At 43.3% G+C, this 20,477-nt stretch overlaps 1 protein-coding gene across 4 annotated transcripts in view; it reads left to right on the top strand.

Moving 5' to 3' along the window:
• Positions 1-20,477, top strand: part of Bltp2 (bridge-like lipid transfer protein family member 2) — a 30,404-nt gene that overhangs the window by 4,310 nt on the left and 5,617 nt on the right. For 3 of the 4 annotated variants that reach the window (XM_021238503.2, XM_004856999.3, XM_021238504.2), the window contains 20 exons: positions 56-123; positions 324-469; positions 1,319-1,437; positions 1,644-1,807; positions 1,946-2,204; positions 3,299-3,504; positions 6,083-7,175; positions 7,902-8,093; positions 8,220-8,422; positions 8,571-8,689; positions 8,795-9,015; positions 9,689-9,879; positions 10,082-10,181; positions 10,312-10,514; positions 12,140-12,434; positions 15,478-15,635; positions 15,902-16,108; positions 18,539-18,638; positions 18,970-19,143; positions 19,508-19,629. In XM_021238503.2, coding sequence (XP_021094162.2) covers positions 56-123; positions 324-469; positions 1,319-1,437; positions 1,644-1,807; positions 1,946-2,204; positions 3,299-3,504; positions 6,083-7,175; positions 7,902-8,093; positions 8,220-8,422; positions 8,571-8,689; positions 8,795-9,015; positions 9,689-9,879; positions 10,082-10,181; positions 10,312-10,514; positions 12,140-12,434; positions 15,478-15,635; positions 15,902-16,108; positions 18,539-18,638; positions 18,970-19,143; positions 19,508-19,629 — 4,340 coding nt within the window. The remainder of the gene's footprint in view (positions 1-55; positions 124-323; positions 470-1,318; positions 1,438-1,643; positions 1,808-1,945; positions 2,205-3,298; positions 3,505-6,082; positions 7,176-7,901; positions 8,094-8,219; positions 8,423-8,570; positions 8,690-8,794; positions 9,016-9,688; positions 9,880-10,081; positions 10,182-10,311; positions 10,515-12,139; positions 12,435-15,477; positions 15,636-15,901; positions 16,109-18,538; positions 18,639-18,969; positions 19,144-19,507; positions 19,630-20,477) is intronic. The other variant, XM_004857000.4, reaches the window with a different exon arrangement.

Here is a 20,477-nt window from a genome sequence, read left to right as displayed (position 1 = left end):
TTACTTCTTGCCCTCCCTTTGCTCTCCTCTAATCTTGTCTTCTGGTTTCTTATAGATGGGTTGTTGCTGTCCCAGAGTCGCCAGCGCATTGTCTGCCTCAACTCCCTCAAGGCTAATGTGCAGGTAGGATGACTAGTATCAAGAATTGTTCCCGGACCAGGGATTTAGCTCAGTGGTGCTGCCGCCTGCCTCATAAGCACAAGGTCCTGAGTTCGATCCCCAGTACCAAAAAAAGAATCGTTCCTTTCTGTGATTTCTCTCTACAGTGTTGCTAAGTAAATGAAATAAAACTCAAGCCCACAGTTCTGGTTTTCCCATTTCAGGTGACCACTATTGACCTCTCAGCCTCTCTAGTTTTGAACACGTGTATCATTCATTACCGGCACCAAGAATTTTCTCACTGGCTGCACATGCTAGCATTGGAGACTCAAGGGTCTAGTTCACCTATTCTTAAGCGAAGGAGAAAAAGGTCTGTTTGTTCTTTTTTCAGGAAGTGTCTTATCTGGTGGATTCTCTTGTACGAGTGGCATCTTGTGTTAAATATGTATTTGATTATTTGTTCCTTCTAAATGTTAGTCTCAGAAGTAATTCTGCTTTATATATCTTCCCCATTAAACCAGACTCCTTGATGGGAGGGAGGTATTTTCATTTTTGTTTTCTCAGTGCTTAGCATGGTGCCTTATACAAAATAAACATTTGAGCTGAACTTAAATGATAGAGTCTTGTCTGCCTTAGGGTGCAAGATGGTAGTGGTAGATCTGCAGAGCCATTTCTGTCTTTGTATAGTACTTTTGTTGTACTGCACACAGACTAATGGATTGGAAATGGTATTTTTCGGTGATTTTAGGTTAAATCATCTGATATTGCTGATATTCACTGTATTGACTATGAAAAATGGCTATTTCATGTGGTTCAACTTCATGTCTTTCTGAGGTTCCTGCAGATTACCATTGGGAGCAATAAGCTGACAAGTTTAGCATTTAACTTTCTAGTCATAGCTGGTCCTAAGAATCACATCAAAACCAAATTCTCTCTCTGATTTTGAGAGCTTCAGCAATTTGCTCCATGATGGGAATCATTTCCTTATCAAACAATGATGTCTTAGCCAGGTATGGTGGTGCATGCCTGTAATTCCAGCACTCTGGGAGGCTGAGATAGGAAGACTGCAAGTTTGAACCCAGCCTACTTAGTGCCTTAGCAAGACCTTGTCTCAAAATAAAAAATAAAAAAGGGTTGGCTTTGTAGGTTAGTGTGAAGGGCCTGGGTTCAATCTCTTGTCCTGCAAAAACAATAAAAACAATATCTTGTTCCTGTGTAGAATCTTCCCTCAAATCCTGGCTCCTATTATCTTCAGCACCTCTATCTCCAATGTCAACATTTCTATTCAGCTTGGAGATACACCGCCTTTTGCCTTGGGATTCAATTCCATCTCTCTGGGTAAGGCTCTGGGATAGAATGGGAATAATAATTAAAAAGAACTAGCATGGGCCAGGGATTTGGCTCAGTGGTTTCGCTGCCTGCTGCATAGGTGCAAGGACCCGAGTTCAATCCCTGGTACCAAAAAAAAATAAAAAAGAAAAAGAACTAGCAGAGCTGGCCAGAGTGGCTTTATAGAAGTGCTCTTCTTTCTCACCTTTGTTCAGATTACCAGCACCTCAGGCCACAAAGCATCCATCAGAGAGGTGTCCTAACTGTGGATCACCTCTGCTGGCGTGTGGGCAGTGACTCGCACATTCAACGGGCACCACACCCACCCAATATGCATGTTTGGGGTGAAGCACTTGTCCTGGACTCCTTCACACTGCAGGTGAGTGGAGACTGGTGAGGAGGGGCCTATGTAGCTTCCTCTGCTGACATGCTTCAGAGCACTGAGCATTTCTAGGCAGCAGGGAATTATAAAACTGTATCTGCATGCTTTCAGTGAGTTCCTCTGCTTCTTTTCTAGGGTAGCTACAACCAGCCTCTGGGCCTGTCTAGTACCCAGTCAGATACCCTTTTTCTTGATTGTACTATCCGAGGACTTCAGGTAGAAGCATCAGATACTTGTGCCCAATGTCTATCTCGTATCTTATCCTTGATGAGTCTACAATCTGAGAAATCAGCTATCTCTAGGGAATCTTCATTTGGGGAATCTGTGACATTACTGTGGAAGGTGGACTTGAAGGTGGAAGACATGAACTTGTTCACCCTTTCTTCTCTGGTTGGTAAGTGAGAAAGAGTCTGTACTGAAGTGAGTAATTGTAACAAAGCAGATTATGCTGGTTCAGTCTGTTTTTCTCATTTAATGAAGCTGATTATCTGGAATCTTTCTAAATTTAGAAGCATGAGATGCTGGTAATCTTTGGGTAACTATTGGGATTCTTGCCATTTCTTTTCTTTTCTCCCCCCCCCCCCCCCTTTCTGGTACTGGGGATTAAGCCCTAGACTTTTGCACTGAGCTACCTTTTCAGCCCTCTTTAATTTGAGACAAGGTCTTGTTAAGTTGTTAAAATTTTACAGGCTGGGCTTGAACTTGCAGTTCTTCTGCCTCAACCTCCCAGAGTACTAGGATTGCACATCTATTGCTTGCTCTTTTTTTCCCTTTTCCTTTTTCTTTTTCTTCCTTTCCCTTACATTTCTTTTTCCCCTTCCCCTTCCTTTTCCCATTCTTCTTCCCCTCCCTTTCTTTTGTTGAACCCAGGACCTTCACACAGAACATTATAATCCTCAATCAGCCCTTCTTTATTTTGAGACGGTCTTGTTAAGTTACCCAAGCTTGGTTCAGACTTGTAATTCTCCTGCCTCAGCTTCTCAAAGTGCTGAGGTTATAGGCATACATCACCGTGCCTGGTCCTATTGGTATTTCCTTTTTGTTGTTTTTGTTTGAGACAGGGTCTCATTGTGTAGTTCAGGCTGGCCTTGAACTCACTATATAGCACAGGCTTGAACTCATGGCAATACTCCTGCCTCAGCCTCCTGAGTGCTAGGATTACAAAAGGCAGTTATTAAACAAGATGTACAAGAAAAAGACAGCCTTGATGTTGTCAAGAGAATGAGTTGTGTTGCTTTTTATTTCCTTGTATATTTAGTTCTAGATAGTAAATGATATATTTCTGGGCAATTTTTAGGAATTAGAGAACTTCTTTGGCTCCACTAGGTTTAGTTAGAGGGGAAAGGGGAAATGTCCCTAAAAAACGGAAAATGCACATAGGGGGGAGCAAGAATAAAGATAATTAAAGGGAATGAGTAAGAATAGAGGTTGGGTAAAGTTGCTATTTGAGAACTAAGAACCACTGCTGACAAGGTTTCTATTTGTTAGGTGCTTCAGAGGTACGACTGGACACACTGACAGTCCTGGGCAGTGCTGAGACCTCCACCATGGGGATTCAAGGGCTTGTGCTTGCACTGGTGAAATCAGTCACAGAGAAGATGCAGCCCTGTTGCAAGGCTCCTGATATTCCTACTCCAGTGCTCCACCTCTCTATGCTCTCCCTCACCTATTACAGTAGCATACACTCTCTAGAGGTAATGTGCCTGTGGGAAGGTGGGGCCGAGTCGTCCCTCCCTCCCTGCTTAAAGCCTTTCTCAGTCCTTTTGACTTAGTCTTTTTTTTTTTTTTTTTTTTTTTGTACCAGGGATTGAACTCAGGACCTTCCGCTTGGGAGGCAGGCAGTGGAACCACTGAACTAAATCCCTAGCCCCTTTTGATTTATTCTGTGAAACTCATCAGAAACATGACACTTGATGTCTTTTTCTTTTGGGGGAGCTTGTTCTTATATTTTTTTCTTTTTTTTATAAACGATAGAATTAAAAATGTATGCAAAACCAGAGAATATTTGAGCTTTCATATACCCAGCTTCAGTAATTATCAATTCATGACCAACTTGTTTTAGTTATACTCCTGCCATTCTCCTTTGTCCCAGGCTTTGGGATTGTTATTATTGTTTTGTGGTATTGGGGATTGAACCCAGGGAATGTGAGCTATATCGTCAGTCCTTTTTATTTGTTGTTTATTTTTATTGGTACCAGGGATCAAACTCAGGACCCTGCGCTTGCAAGGCAGGTGGCGGAACCACTGAGCCAATCCCCCAGCCCTTATTTTTTATTTTGAGAGAAGTTCTCACTAACATGCCCACGTTAGCCTTTAACTTGAAACTCTTCTGCTTTAGCTTGCTGAATATCTGGGATTACAAGTCGTGTACCTGGCAAGGCTCTGTAATTATTTTAAAGGTGATAGACATGTAATTTTAACTGTAAATATTTCAGTATGTATCTCTGAAAGACAAGGGGCTTTAAAAAAGTAATGATTTAGCTGAGTGTGGTGGTGCATGCCTATAATTCAGCACTTGGGAGGCTGAGGCAGGAGGATCACCTAGAGTTTGAGGCCAGCTTGGACTGCATAGTGAGTTCAAGGCCAGCTTGAACTGCATAGACCCTGTCTCAACCCCCCAACAAGACCCCAAGAAGAATAATGATCTGAAGGCTGTGGTGAAGGCTGAGGCATAGGTAGCTAGTTTGATGCCAGCCTGGGCTGCACAGCTAAAACCGTATTTCAAACCCTGTTTGAAAAAGGAAAAGAAGAAAGAAATCTAGTGTCATTTTTCTTAGAAGGCTAGAAGTAATCTGAAGAGGGGAGCAAGTTTTCTTTTTGGTTTTTTATTTGTTTTGTTTTTGGTACCAGGGATCAAACTTGGGTTCTTGTGCTTGCGAGGCAGGCGGCGGAACCACTGAGCTAAATCCCTGGCGCCCCTCCTTTTGGTTTTTTGAGATGGAGTTTCAGTATGTAGTTTTAGGCTGGCCTTGAAATCACTATGTAACCCAGGCTGGCCTTGAATTCATGGTGATCCTCCTGCCTCAGCCCCCCCAAGTGCTGGGATTACAGCTATGTGCTACCATGCCTGGCGGAAGCAAGTTTTGAGAGGCTTTCTAGTATCTTTCTTGTACAGGTATGGGACAGAGGGTTCCCCCCGCCCGGTACTGAGCATTAAATTCAGCCCTTTTTTATTTTTTGAGACAGGGTCTCGCTAAATCATTAAATTATCCAGGCTGGTCTGTTTCTTTTTGGTTTTTGGTTTTATTTTGTTGTTTTCTTTTGTTTTTTGAGACAAGGTCTGCTTTGTAGTCCAGGCAGGTCTTGAACTCGCTATATAGTCCAGGCAGGCCTTCAATTTAAGGCAACCCTTTTGCCTCAGCCTCTCAAGTGCTGGGATTATAGGCATGTGCTACCATGCCCAGCTATGTCCAGGCTGGTCTTAAACTTGTGATCCTCCTGCTTCAGTCTTCCACAATGCTAGAATTATAGGCATGTACCACCATGTGTGGTTGAGACAGACAAGTTTTGAGAGGTTTTCTAGTGTGTTTCTCCTTTGGGTGTGATAATAGTGATAGGGCCCTCTTAGGAGGAAGGTAGAGTACTTTCCTGTTGTTCAGAGTTCACACCCACCCCCCCACCCCCCGTACCGGGGGATTGAACTCAGGACTTTGTGCACTTGCCAGGCAGGCACAGTGCTACTGAGCCACATCCCCAGCCCTAGACTTCACATTTCTTTGAAAACTGAAGAGGTTCTTTTTTTCTGAGACTGGAACTTGAGAGAGTATTTCTGTATTGGAATTTTAATTTTTTCTATGCACATAGATAGTCAAAACTGACTTTGCTAATTGCTCTGGTATGATGAGTACTTTTTATACTACCTTTTAAGAATTAAATTAAGATGTTATGAGTTCATGAAACACTTTCAAATTGCAGTGGTTATTAGAGTGTTAATAGAATGGTAACTCCTGAGCAAAAAACTTAAAGCCTGAAGGTTTATTGAGTACCTGCTGTGTATAATGAATGTACTGTAATAGCAAAAAATTAAAACACGTAGCCTCTGTTCTCAGACAATTTATAATACAAGATTGTAAAGTGTAAGTGCTCTTAAATATAAGATAAGTCACAACTGTTAACTCAGCATATTAATATTAAGGGGAACAAAGGAAGTTAGTAATTAATGTGGTTACTCAGGAAAGACTTTCCAGAAGAGCTAGTTCTTGAGTAATTCCTGCCATCTCTACTATTCTGAGATACAGTGATTGATGGGTCCTTTTCTCTTGTGCCCTAAAGGTTCAGTGTGGTGCAGGGCTGACCCTACTCTGGAGCCCCCCAGATCATATGTACCTGTACCAGCATGTCCTGGCCACCTTGCAGTGCCGAGACCTACTAAAAACCACTGTGTTTTCTGAGACTGTTCCATCCCTGGCACTAGAGACTCCACGGACCACTTCTGAGACAGAAGACTATCTCCCTGAACCATCTCCACCAAGGCGGCTGCTAAACCTGACTTTGGAAGTGAGCACAGCCAAACTGACTGCCTTTGTTGCTGAGGACAAGTTCGTTACCCTGGCTGCAGAGAGTGTGTCACTAAACCGGCATGGAGGTTCATTGCAGGCTTACTGCCCAGAGCTGGCTGCTGGCTTTGATGGCAATAACATCTTCAACTTCAAGGAGGTGGAGGTACAGCTGCTCCCTGAGTTGGAGGAGATGATTCTCCACCGGAACCCCTTTCCTGCACTGCAGACCCTCCGGAACCGTGTTTGGCTACTGTCCCTTGGCTCAGTCTCAGTGGAGTTCCCTTACCAGTATGACTTCTCTCGAACTCTAGATGAAGCTGTGGGAGTTCAAAAATGGCTGAAGGGGCTGCATCGAGGTACTTGTGCTTGGGCTTCTCCAAGCCCTGCCCTACTCCCACCTGATCTACTCTTGAAGGTTCAGCACTTCTCATGGGTTTTTCTGGATGACATTTTTGAAGTGAAACTTCATGATAACTATGAATTGATGAAGGATGAAAGTAAGGAGAGTGCAAAAAGGCTGCAACTGCTGGATGCCAAAGTGGCTGCTCTTCGAAAACAGCATGGGGAGTTATTGCCAGCCCGGAAGATTGAGGAGCTGTATGCCTCTTTGGAACGCAAAAACATAGAGATCTACATCCAGCGCTCTCGTCGTCTCTATGGCAACACACCCATGCGCAGGGCACTGCTCACATGGAGCCTGGCAGGGCTAGAGCTAGTGGCTCTGGCAGATTCCTCCTTCCATGGCCCTGAGCGTGTGGTAGAGCAGGTTCGAGAACTTGATCCAGGCAGCCCTTTTCCTGCTGAAGGAATAGATCTTGTCATTCAGTGGTGTCGAATGCTCAAGTGCAATGTTAAGACCTTTCTAGGTAAGCAGTGCTTCTGTATTTTAGAGCCTGGTATTTGCCCTCTGAGCTCCAGGAAGCTCAGTGGTTATAGAAGAGCTAGGATTTTTTTTTTTTTTTTTTTTTTTTTTTTGGTACCAGGGATCAAACATAGGACCTTGTGCTTTCGAGGCAGGCAACAAAACCACTGAGCTAAATCCCCAGCCCAAGAGCTAGGTTATTATTGGGAACTGTGGCTATTTTTGAATGGGTGGAATAAGATGGGTTGACTCCTCCTCCCTTTCTTTGTTTCTGAATTTCACTCTGAAATTGCTTGGCTGACATAAAGAGACAACTAGCAGGGCTGGGGATTTAGCTCAGTGGTTTCACCGCCTGCTGCGTAAGTGCAAGGACCCAAGTTCGATCCCCGGTACAAAAAAAAAAAGAGACAACTAGCATAGTTATTTTTGAGATTATTGTGGTTCTTGGATCTCAGTGCTATGCCTTTCACCTCCTCCAGGGTGTCTGTGAGCTTTCTAAGCCTTGCTCTTTACCAACAGCCAGGTCTTGTTGCTCAGTTGACTTTGTAAATACACATGGGTAAACGAGTGGTAAGGGGGCCCAGGGATGTAGCTCAGTGGCACTGCACCTGCCTGGCAAGCGCAAGGTCCTGAGTTCGGGTACCAAAAAAAAAGTGCCAAGGGGAAAAAATGCCTTAAAGTGCTACAACAGCCCTCCGAATAGCCATGTGTATCTTCCCTATAATAACAGTTCGGATCAGAGACTATCCACGGTACCTATTTGAGATTCGTGACTGGAGGCTGATGGGTCGACTTGTGGGCACGGAGCAGAGTGGTCAGCCTTGCTCCCGTAGACGTCAAATATTGCACTTGGGGCTTCCATGGGGTAACGTGACAGTAGAGAGGAACATGCCCCCACTCAAGTTCTACCATGACTTCCACTGTGAGTAGAGAGGGCATTTGGTTTCTCTGAGGGATATTTGTGGTGGCTGGGGTGGAAAATAAGCTGAATGAAGGAGGGAGAGAGGGGTGATATTATGTTACAAGCTACTTTATTCCTCTATACCAGCGGAAATCTTCCAGTACACAGTGGTATGGGGCCCATGCTGGGATCCAGCCTGGACATTGATTGGGCAGTGTGTGGACCTCTTGACCAAGCCCTCAGCTGACCCCAGCCCACCTTTGCCCTGGTGGGACAAAAGTCGTCTTATGTTCCATGGGGACTGGCACATGGACATTGAACAGGCGAACCTGCACCAACTGGCCACTGAGGTGAGGGGTCCCATGGAGTAATTTTCCTATTAAGAGGGTTTGTTTGCGACCTGTACAGCAGATGTGGGTAGAGAGAAAAGTACTATTTTGGGATATGAAGGTGGTTCTCTCATACGTATCTCACCAAGTTCTTGGGATGGGTTTATAGGATCCATACAATACAACTGAAAATATGCACTGGGAATGGAGCCACCTTTCTTTTCACTGGAAACCTGGTCAGTTTGTGTTCAAAGGTGACTTGGATGTCAATGTGAGAACAGCCTCTAAGTGAGTAGAATGAAGGGTGAGGATCTCGGGGTGGAGGGAGAGGGGAAGAACCAAGGGGAGGCAAGTGACCAGGTCACTGAGGGATGGGGCTCCGTTGTGAGGCAGGTATGACGACTGCTGCTTCCTTTACCTGCCTGACCTCTGCATGACACTGGACCTGCAGTGGCTGTGCCATGGGAACCCTCATGACCACCACAGTGTCACTCTGAGGGCCCCAGAGTTCCTGCCTGAGGTACCCTTGGGCCAGCTCCATGACTCCTACCGGGCCTTTCGCTCTGAGAACCTCAATCTCTCCATCAAGATGGATCTGACTCGACACAGTGGGAGTGAGCCTTGGGCCTGGGGCATTGGGGAGGGAGGGCTTGGAGGATGGGCCTAGACAGTGAGGACTTAAGCTTAAAGGAAGAGAGAGGATAGGACAAGGGCCGAGGAGAATTTGGGTCAGGAAATTTTTGAGGAGAGAGGGGTTTGTGTCTTTTTAGACTGCTGTAATAGTACCATAAATTGGGTGGCTTATAAACGATAAACATTTGTTTCTTGTAGTTTGGAAGTCCAGGAAGTTTAAAATCAAGATACTGGCAAAAACAAACAAACAAACAAACAAAAAGATACTGGCATTTTCATTGTCTCTTGAGGGCCCATTCTGTATAGATGGCACCTTCTTACCTTGTGGTGGAAGGAGCTAGTGATTTCCCTTGGGCTTTATTTACAAAGGCATTAATCCCACTCAGGAGGGCTCTGCTCTCATGATCTAATCACTTCCCAACGGCCCATTTCTCTTCTTTTACCTTAGGGTTTAAGATTTCAACATAAGAATTTGGAGTGAATATACAGCATAGGTGAAAACAAAGAGGTTGAAAGCAGAGGTTCTAGGAATACTAAGTATGAGTGAGGTTAGATGCTGTTTGGGTTTTTAAACCTCTAAAACCTGAAGCTAGGAAGGGATTTAGCCACACTTCTGTGTTTCACCAATAACTAAGACACCTCTATCCTTTGCAGCAATATCCCAGCCCCGAATTCTGCTATATAGTAGTACCCTGCGCTGGATGCAAAACTTCTGGGCAACGTGGACTAGTGTCACAAGGCCTATCTGCAGAGGAAAGCTCTTCAATAACCTGAAGCCCAGCAAGAAGAAACTTGGCCAGCACTATAAGCAGCTTTCCTGTACTGCACTCTTTCCCCAGCTACAGGTAAGGCTCTGATGACTGACATCTTAACTTCCATTCCTCCCCCACCCTTTTTAAAAAAAATTTTCGTATTGGATCTCTTAATCATCAAACTTGGGACCTTGCACTTGGGAGGCAGGTGCCAGAACCACTGAGCTAAATCCCTGGCCCTTAGTCATCCCTTTAATGCCATCTTTTGTTCAGTCTGATGCTGTCCTTTTGCCAGGTGCATTATTGGGCCTCATTTGCCCAGCAGCGGGGCATCCAGATTGAATGTAGTCAGGGTCATGTCTTCACACGGGGAACTCAGCGGCTTATACCACAAGGTGAGATCAAAGACTACCATTGTTTCTTCTACCGTGTTCCCTGACCCTTTCCCGTTTCTCAGTTCCATTGCCCTCTTAATGACTCAAATTATGGTTCTGAACTGTTCTGTCTGGACTCTGTGTTTCTCAGCAGGCACAGTGATGCGGCGCCTCATCTCTGAGTGGAGTGTGACCCAGATGGTTAGTGACTTAAGTCAGGTGACTGTTCACCTGATGGCCTCACCCACAGAAGAGAATGCTGATCACTGCCTTGATCCCTTGGTAACAAAGACCCACCTGCTGAGCCTGTCTTCCCTCACCTACCAACGGCATAGTAATCGCACAGCTGAGGAGGTACTGACATAATCTATTACCTTAGTTATATTAGTAGATATCTCAGTCTGCTTCAGCTATCTTAACAAAATACTGTATATCACACATGACTTAAACAATAAAATGTATTTCTCCTAGTTTTGGAGGCTGGGAAGTCCCAAGATCAGGGTGGTAGCACGGTCTAGTCCTGATGAGGCCTGTCCTCTTGGTTTGCAGATGGCTACCTTCTCTCTGTGTCCTCAGCTGGGGGCAAGGGGAGAAAGAGATGTACTCAAGTGTGTGATGTGTATGTGAAAGTGCTGTGGTGTCTTTTATAAGAACACTAATCTTGTCATGAGGATTCCACCCTCATGATCTTATCTAAATCTAATTATACAACCTCCCATCACATTTGATTAGATCTTCACATTTGGTTAGATCTTCAATTTTGGGGAGAACCTAAATCAGACCATAGAAGTAGATTTTAAGGTAAGTTTCTGGTAAGGTTCCTAACTATATTATTAGCATATGTGTAATTTATAATATACTTTTTGTTTTTTGGCTACCGGGAATTGAACTTGGGACTTTGCGCTTATGAGGCAGGCACCGGAACCACTGAGCTAAATCCCCGGCCCTGTAATGTACTCTTTTTTTTTTTTTTGGTACTGGGGATTGAACTCGGGACCTTGCACTTGGGCGGCAGGCAGTGGAACCACTAAGCTAAATCCCCAGCCCTATAATATACTCTTAGTTTATCTGTTTCAACATCTTTTTTTTCCCCCCAGTACTGGGGATTGAACCCAGGGTCTTCACACTGAACTATATCCCCAACCCTTTTTTATTTATTTATTTTTTTGGTACCGGGGATCAAACTCAGAACCTTGTGCTTTCGAGGCAGGCGGTGGAACCACTGAGCTAAATCCCCAGCCCCAACCTTTTTTTATTTTGAGACAAGGGCTTGCTAAATTGTTAAGTTTCCCAGGCCAGGCTCGAGCTTGAAATCCTCCTACCTTAGACCCCCAGAGTTGCCAGGATTACAGGTATGTACCATTATGTCCAACTTCTCAACATCTTTTTGAAGATTCTTTTTCTCCCTTTCCTTGTAGCCTTTTATCCAGGAAATAAAATAAAAATGTGTTACTAGCACCTCATTTGGTGCTGACTTTTTCCCCTCAATTAGGGAAGGATTTTAAATTGAAATCCCCTGAGTCATTTCAAATGCATTAGAGCTGGGCATAGTGGTGCATCCCTGTAATCCCAGCACTGGAAGGTTGAGGCAGCGGAATCCAAGGTTGAGCCTAGCCTGGTTAAAGTAGCCTTGTCTCAAAAAAGGCCTAGGAATGTAGCTAATATTGAAGGCCCTGAGTTCAGTATGTGGTACTACGAAAAATAATTAAATAATGCATTAGGTATAGCTAGGATATAATATGCACACTAGCCAAGGATTTATTTAGCTCAGTGGCACTGCGCCTGCCTGGCAAGCACAAGGTCCTGAGTTTGATTCTCGGTACCAAAAAAAAAAAAGTTAAAGTAAGGTGATTTACTTAGTTTTTCTTTCTCCAGGGTCTTCTCCTCTCTTCCAGAATGGATTTCTTGTTCTGTTTCCACTTGTGGTTTAGAAACGGGGATGTTCATTTTAACCCTGAGGTCCTTTTTCTCTTTCTTAGGAGCTGTCTACTCGAGATGGGGATCCTGCCTTTCATACACACCAGCTGTACTTGGTAGATTTACGGATTTCCTGGACAACCACCAACCGGGACATTGCATTTGGTTTATATGATGGCTACAAAAAGGCAGCTGTACTCAAACGTAATCTTTCTACTGAGGCCCTGAAGGGTTTAAAGATTGATCCCCAGATGCCAGCCAAAAAGCCAAAGCGAGGTGTCCCAGCAAGTACCCTACCCTCACCTCATGTCGACACTCCTAGCTTCAGTGGACGGCCGGATAAGGGGTCATCAGGAGGTAGGCTGGTGGGGCAGACAAGACTAAAGGTTTAGATTTACAATGTTGACAAGGGCTTGGACAAAGGTTTGAGAAGGACTGTATCATGGCTGGTTCTATTTAGTTACAGTGGTGAAACTTATTTGTTTATGTTAGGCCACCTTAGTCTTACATACCAATGATGTGAATGCATTAAAAAGTCTGACCCTATGGTCATAAGTGGATCAGAATGAGTAGTAGGGCCAAAAGAGGATGAATAAGAGAAAGAAGTAAAGGATTAAAAGAGTTCTTTCCCTTCCTGCCTTCCTCCCTCCCTCCCTCTTTGTGCTTGGAATCAAACCTAGGCCTTGTGCATGCTGTGCAAGTCCTCTGTCTCTGATTAAGCTAAGATTTATTCATTCATAGATTTATTTAAGCTTTATTAGAGTTTAATATATCAGGACCATTCGCCTTGGGGATACAAAGATTAGAATAAGCTGAGAAACTAGTAGGGAGTGAAACATACAATTTCTTTTCTTTTTTTTTGAGACATACAGTTTCATTGTGAAATGCTTTGTAAGAATGTTCAAGGACCAGTGCCTGCCTCACAAGCACAAGGTCATGAGTTTGATCCCCAGTACCCACAAAAAAAAAAACCTTGCTTAGACTCATCCTTTTAGGCCGGGGATTTAGCTCAGTGGTTCTAGCGCCTGCCTTGTAAGCGCAAGGTCCCAAGTTTGATCCCCGGTACCAAAAAAAAAAAAAAAGAATGTTTAAGGGAAAAAAAAAAAAGGTAAAAAAAGTTTGGTGTAATCCTAGCACTTAGGAGGCTGAATTTGAGACCAGCTTGGACTACACAACAAGACCCTGAAGGAGAAAAAAAAAAAAAGAAAAAAGAATGTTCAAGGGAGCCAGCCATGGTTTTGCATGACTATAATTTCAGCACTTTGGGAAGCTGAGGCAGAAGCACAAGTTTGAGCTCAGCCTGGCAACTTAGCAACATGGCAAGACCCTGCCTCAAAAAAATAAGGACTGGGGATATAGTTCAGTGTGAAGGGCCTGCGTTCAATTGCTAGTATAAAAAAAAAAAAAGTTCAAGAATACTAAAAAGCCCATAGAAAATCGGAAAAATCAGTGTTGGGGAGTCTAGAAATGCTCCAAAGAGTATGTGGTAATTTTAGGGCGGAGGGATAATAAGTACAGGGATGCAGGTTTATAAGGAGTTTGAGAAGGTGGTGAAAAGTAATGACATATGAAAGGAATGAAAGAATATGGCAGTTTCTGACTGAAGTGAAGGAATTAATCAGGGAAGGGTTTGTAGAGGTTTGAGCTGTACCTTGAAGGCTTAATATGGTTTGAACATGTAAAAATGGGGAGGAAGGGCAAGCAACACAGAGGGAATAACCTGTATTAATTAATAGTGGAGTTCGCTGGGGATTTAGCTCAGTGGTTTCACCGCCTGCTGTGCAAGCGCAAGGACCCAAGTTCGATCCCCGGTACCAAAAAAAAAAAAAAAATAGTGGAGTTGAGAAAGCTCAGTATGTTCAAAGGAAAGTGAGCACTCTTTTAGTTGACAGTAACAAAAGGATGGAATAAGGAAAGGAAAGATGGAGGTAGATCATCAAAGACTGACAGGGCTAAGAAGCTTTTGATCCTTTGGTGAACTATTGAAGGTTTTTGAGTAGGGGTGTGTCATCATTAGAATTTTACTTTTAGGAAAATAAATCTGGCAGTGGTATGTAGGAGGACTGGAGGGGAAGAAACTGAAGGTGGAGAGACAAACTATTATGGTGTCTCAACAAGAGGCATTAAGGGGTGGAACTAGGTAGAGGCAGAGGGAATGGTAATGAGATATATAGAAATGTTGTCTTGCATATAGGAGATTTAACCACTGATTGAAAGTAGTTACAACAGAAAGTGGTAATGACTATGATACGAATCTGGTTAATGCCATGACATTAATAATATCAGAACTAGAGCCATAGGCTAAACACAAATTTAAGGATGTTTGAGTGTTTTGTTTTGTTTTGTTTTGGTACCGGGGATTGAACTTGGGTCCTTGCGCTTGCGCAGCAAGTGGTAAAACTACTGAGCTAAGTCCCCAGCCCTGTTTGAGTGTTTTTGAGTTAAGACTTGAACATGCTGAATCAAACAGATGGAAATGAAAGTCTAAAAGCTCAGGGCTAGAGCTTGGGAGTTTCAGCATATAGCTGAGAGTTTAAGCTAAATAGATAATAATTGCTTCCTGTGTAGAGGGTACTCTGCAAAACATTTTTATATATTCCATTAAATTTTCACCACAACCTTAGAGATAGTATTAATTTATAGACAAGGATACTGAGACAAACATGTTAAAGCAAGCTGCTCAAAAGCATAGTTGAGTAAGCAGTAGAGATAGAATCTTGAACACAGCAGGCTAGAATACTTATGCAGATTGTTCTCTGCTCCTCAAGAGAAAGAGTTGGGGGAAGGGAAGAGAGCAAAAGAGAGAAACATGCTAAGGTTGGATTTTAGGAAAGACTAAGATCTGGGAGAAGGAAGTTCTAGAGATATAATCAGAGGAAGGAGCAAAGATGGAACACAGTGACACTGATAACAAAGTGGTCTCAAGTGGAAAGGAGTAGTCATGGACAAGAAGCATATAAAATAATATGAAATGAGAAGGGGCTGGGGATGTAGCTCAGTGGCGCTGCACCTGCCTGGCAAATGCAAGGTCCTGAGTTTGATTCCTAGTACCAGAAAAAAAATACAAAATGAAAAATAAAAAGAACAAAAGAAGGAGGGGATCCTGGAGTAGTCCAGAGGAGCCTAAGAGAAAAAATGCTGTCACTTACCTAGTATTTCTAAGTTGCTGTTGGGAATCTGTTACTTTACTAACATGAGAGGAGAATGAATTGCTGAGCTTTATTTTATCCTCAGAGGCCAAGGGCAGGGTGGAGTGGGCTGGACTGGAGTTCCAGGTTGGGGAAGATGTGGCCTAACCCTTATGTTATTAGAGAAATTGCAGGTTTGATTCTGAATGTGTTCTCTTTCCCTTTGAGACTGTGACATTTCCCTACTTCCTATTTTTTTTTGCCATTGCCAGGTGCTTACATGTTACAGAAGCTGATTGAAGAGACAGATAGGTTTGTGGTGTTCACAGAAGAGGAGTCAGGTATGAGTGACCAATTGTGTGGCATTGCTGCCTGCCAGACGGATGATATATACAACAGAAACTGCCTTATTGAGCTGGTCAACTGCCAGGTACCTTTTCTTTGCCAGAGCACCCCAACATTGGGCAAGATCATAATCATACTCTTCATCTTCCCTCATCTCTATATAAGAATGGATGGGTAAAGCAAAAAATTTCCCCTTCCTACAGGTAACATGAATAATCACTTCTGTATGTAAAAGCCATGGAAGTAAAGTTCACTCAGCCAGAATTAGACTCAGCTGCAGTGGTTGATAATATTGTCTCGATAGCCTTCTCACCTTCCTTGGTGGCTTAACTGGTTTTATCTCTGGCATAGATGGTTCTTCGTGGAGCAGAGACAGAAGGCTGCGTCATTGTTTCAGCTGCCAAAGCTCAGCTGCTGCAGTGCCAACACCATCCAGCCTGGTATGGTGACACTCTGAAGCAAAAAACATCTTGGACTTGCCTGCTGGATGGCATGCAATACTTTGCTACCACTGAAAGCAGCCCTACTGAGCAGGATGGTCGGCAGCTCTGGTTAGAGGTTAGTTGCCAGGACTAGGAAGTTCCATTATATCCCTAGTTTTGATGGTTAGCCCCATCCACTAGGATAGTGGGAAGATTCTTGATGGTACCTATTGCTTAGCAGAGTAATAAGGCAGATAATACCTAGAATATGGGCAGTCTCTGGTCTGTAAGCACATATGGTAGTCCCCCCACCCACCCACTGGGGATTGAATTTAGGACCTTGCACTTTTGAGGCAGGCATGGCGCCACTGAGCTAAATCCCCGGGCCCTCTGTAGTACTTGTTTTTTTGGGTTTTTGTGGGGTTTTTTTGGGTTTTTTTGGTACTGAGGATTGAACTTGGGTCCTTACGCTTGCAAGGCAGGCATTGGAACCACTGAGCTAAATCCCCGGCCCTGTAGTACTTGTTTTTAAATGTCATGGTATTTTGTTTCATTGAATTTCCAGCACTAGAATAAAATGAGTTGGAACTTTTTGCTCTTGAAGTTGATCCCTGTTAAGGGTCACCACTAACCAATAGACTGCCAAGAAAGTAGGCTGTATACCTGAGTTTTGTTCTTGTGTTTCCTAGTACTGAGGATTAAACCCAGGGGCACTCTAGTACTCTTGTTTTTGTTTTTATTTTTATTTTCTTTTTGTTTTTGAGACATAGTCTTGCTAAATTGCCCAGGGTGGCCTCAATTTGTAGTATTTTGCTTTAGCCTCCCCCGTAGCTGTGGTTACAAGTGTTTATTAGCATGCCTGGCTGAGTCTGAGATTTGTTTTCTTTTTTAGGTGCTGGGGATTGAACTCAGGGCCTTGTGCCTAGGCTGTACCACTGAGCTAAATCCCCATCCCTGAGTCTGAGAATAAGCTCTCTACTCACCCTTTCTCTGCTCTGTCTTATGAATGTGATTGTTTTTTTTTCAGCAAGGCAATGAATGAAAGACTTCATCTAGGAGTTAGGTTATGTAACTTTTTTTTTTGGTATTAGATATCAAACACAGGGCTTTGTGAATGGTGAGCACTGAACGGCATCTTCAGCCCCTTTTTTTAAATGTTAAGGCAGAGTTTCTAAATTGCCCAAGCTGGCCTAGAACTTTCAATCTTCCTGTCTCAGCCTCCCAAGTAGCTGAGATTACTGGCCTGGTTATATGACTTTTTTTTTCTTTTTTTTGATACTGGGGATTGAATTTGGGACCTTGCGCTTGCAAGGCAGGTGGTGGCACCACTGAGCTAATTCCCTGGCCCTGGTTATATGACTTCTAATGACAGCTTTGGCATTATAGAAGCTCATGAGCCTTTTGGCCAAGTCACTTTTATTTGTGAAATGTAATTAATACTTCACCCTCACAAGATCTGGTATTTTTCTGGGGTTTTGCTTCTTTTAGGCATGCCACATTTTACAGCTGAACCCCTTGTATTTCAGACTTCATTACTAGTATTAGAGTGGAATATCCTTGGCATTGGTGGGAAGGACTATGATTTTTGCCTTCCCATAAGACTTTTTTTTGTTTCTTGGCTGAGTTGCCATCCTCAAAATCTTGATCTTATTACCTTTGGTCTTCCCATGTCACTTTTTTTTTGAGACAAAGTCTTGGTATGTAGTTCAGGCTGACCTTGAACTCACTATATAGCCCAGAATGGCCTCAAACTCATGGCAAGCCCCAGCCTCCTTAGTGCAGGGATTACAGGTGTGCATCACTACAACTGGCTCTTGTTTCTTGTGGGGTTTTATTGGTTTTCTTTGGTACCGGGGATCGAACTGTTTCTTGTGTTTTTGAGACAGGTCTTACTATGTAGTCTAAGCTGGCCTTGAACTGTGTAGCCTCAAATTCACAGTGATCCTCCTACTTCAGCCTCTTGAGAGCTAGGAAAGTCATTCAGAAATATTTTTTGCTCCCTACATGATTTAATTTTAACCTAGCTCATTATTATTATTTTTTTTTGGTACCGGGGATCGAACTCCGGTCCTTCTGCTTTCGAGGCAGGCGCCAGAACCACTGAGCTAAATCCCCAGCCCTGCCTAGCTCATTATTTTTCTGGCCCCAGACCTGTTGGCCTGGAAAAACATGCATGTAATTCAATTGAGTTGGAAAATTTAGATGGTTTGGGGCAAGAGAGAGAACTGTATGGGTTCTTTACCCTGGCAGTTCCTTAAAGCTGTTCAAGACAATAGAGGTCTAGGTAGTAACCATAGTTATGTGGATGTGTTTTGAGAAATGTATTATTAGACAATTTCATCATTGCTTAAACATCATAGAGTGTATCAAGACAAACGAATACTGCTCTGCCATCACTGGGTAATACAATCTTTTGGGACCACCATCACATATGCAGTCTGTTGTGACTAGAACATCATTATGTGGTACATGACTCTACTTGAGATATGGAGATCTGGTAACTTAATTGGCCAGGAGAAGCCACTGTTTCCACAGGAGCTAATGGTGCTTGCATCTCTGTCTTCAGGTGAAGAATATTGAGGAGCACCGGCAGCGTAGTCTGGACTCTGTGCAGGAACTGATGGAGAGTGGGCAGGCAGTGGGAGGCATGGTTACCACCACCACAGGTCAGCTCTCCCCTTCCTCCCCATGATATGGAGCAGATGTGCATCCCAGAGGGGACTCATTTACTTAAATATTCTTCATGCTTTTTTTTTTTTTAAAGTAGTGCTGGAGATCAAACCTAGGGTCTTGTACTTGCTTAGTACTCTACCCCAGCCCTACCCCTAGCCCTACTTATCTATTTTTAACATTAATATATACTGGAGTAGAACATTCTGTGCAAGGCTGAGTTGAAAGCAATATTTCTGGAGTTCCTCAGATATTACACATAGTTGGGAAGCTCTCACTATACCTTTATTGAGAATGTTTTTCTGTTATTTCTTTCCCATCTCTCAGATTGGAATCAGCCAGCTGAGGCCCAGCAAGTCCAGAGGATCATTTCACGTTGTAGTTGCCGAATGTACTATATTAGTTACAGCCATGATATTGATCCTGAACTAGCAACTCAGATTAAGCCACCTGAGGTTCATGAGAACCAGGAAAAGGAAGATCTTCTAAAGAAGCAAGAAGGTATTTAGGGCTTGAATGGCTTTTAGGACAAGGTTAGGAAACTTGTAAAAGTAGTTATTTCCTTAGTGGTTTTGAGACAATAAGTGTTATTACAAGTCCTGTTTTGCCTGGGCACTGACATTTCACTGTGGTTTACGTTTTCTAAATTCTGCTATGAGAGAATAATCTATACTCTTGGAGGAAAGTGGGATGAATGGATATTATGTATGATTCTGACACAAGCAAACATATTTCTATCCAAGAGCATCTCATACCTCCTTTCTATGGGATTGACTAACAAGAGTTGTTCCAAATGTTGGTTAAGAAGTATAGTAGGTATTTACAAGAAACTTGAGCCTCTTATTTAGGTACTGATAATTACTAGGGGCTGTTGATACCTTCACTCTCATCCACCATGAATTGGAAATTTCCACCAACCCGGCTCAGTATGCCATGATCCTGGACATCGTCAATAATCTGCTGCTCCATGTAGAGCCCAAACGGAAGGTGAGCATGAGCCCTGGTAGAATGCTGAGAATGCTAGATAGCCTCACAGAACACCCCTCGTCCCCCCCTGACCTTGTTCTTTATTTGGGCCCAGTAAAAAATGCCATGCTCACACTGAAAAAGGGCATTGTGGTTGATATGCTGCACTTGAAATGTCTGCTTGTCCCCAGAATGCAGAGCCTATTTGGTATATTCCTGCATTTTTCCGTGCAGTCACCTAAACTCTCTGAGAGCAGTAACTGCACTCTGCATCCTCCCCACCCTGGGGGCCTGACTGATTTAAACCTACTTTGCTCTGTCTGTACTGACTTGCCCCTGATTCTTGCTACTCATGACAGACTAATAAAGGTTAGTTTTATAGAACCTTACAGCTCCCTCTTCTTGTTCCTTCCTTTTTCCCTTTTTGTAGTACTGTGGATTGAACCCAAGACTTTTGCACTGAGCTACATCCCCAGCCCGCTTTTAAAAAATTATTAATTAATTTTTGGGTACTAGGGATGGAACTCGAGACCTTGTGCTTGCAAGGCAGGCGACGGAACCACTGAGCTAAATCCCCTGCCCTCTTTTCTATTTTTTTGAGATGGTGTCCTGCTAAGTTGTCCAGGGTAGGCTTAAATTTGTGACTCTTCTCCCTTAGCTTCCCAGAAAGCTAGGATTACAGGTGTGCACCACCATTCCAGCTTGTTCCTTTCTTTATTTCATTTTACTACAAGATTTGTCTATTTAACGAATTTTATTCATGGTGTTGGCAAAGAAACTCAGTGATAAAGCACATGCTTAGGAGCCAGTTAAGGATGGGCTTGATTCCCAGCACCACAGAAAACAAAATAAATTACAATACTGTATTT

Source organism: Heterocephalus glaber, unplaced genomic scaffold (assembly GCF_053883595.1).
Source record: "Heterocephalus glaber isolate CG9 unplaced genomic scaffold, H.glaber_assembly_v1.0 deba00001564, whole genome shotgun sequence".
In the NCBI taxonomy this organism is placed as follows: Eukaryota; Metazoa; Chordata; class Mammalia; order Rodentia; family Bathyergidae; genus Heterocephalus; species Heterocephalus glaber.
The sequence above is the reverse complement of the archived record's forward strand: the minus strand, read 5'-3'. Positions and strand labels throughout refer to the sequence as shown.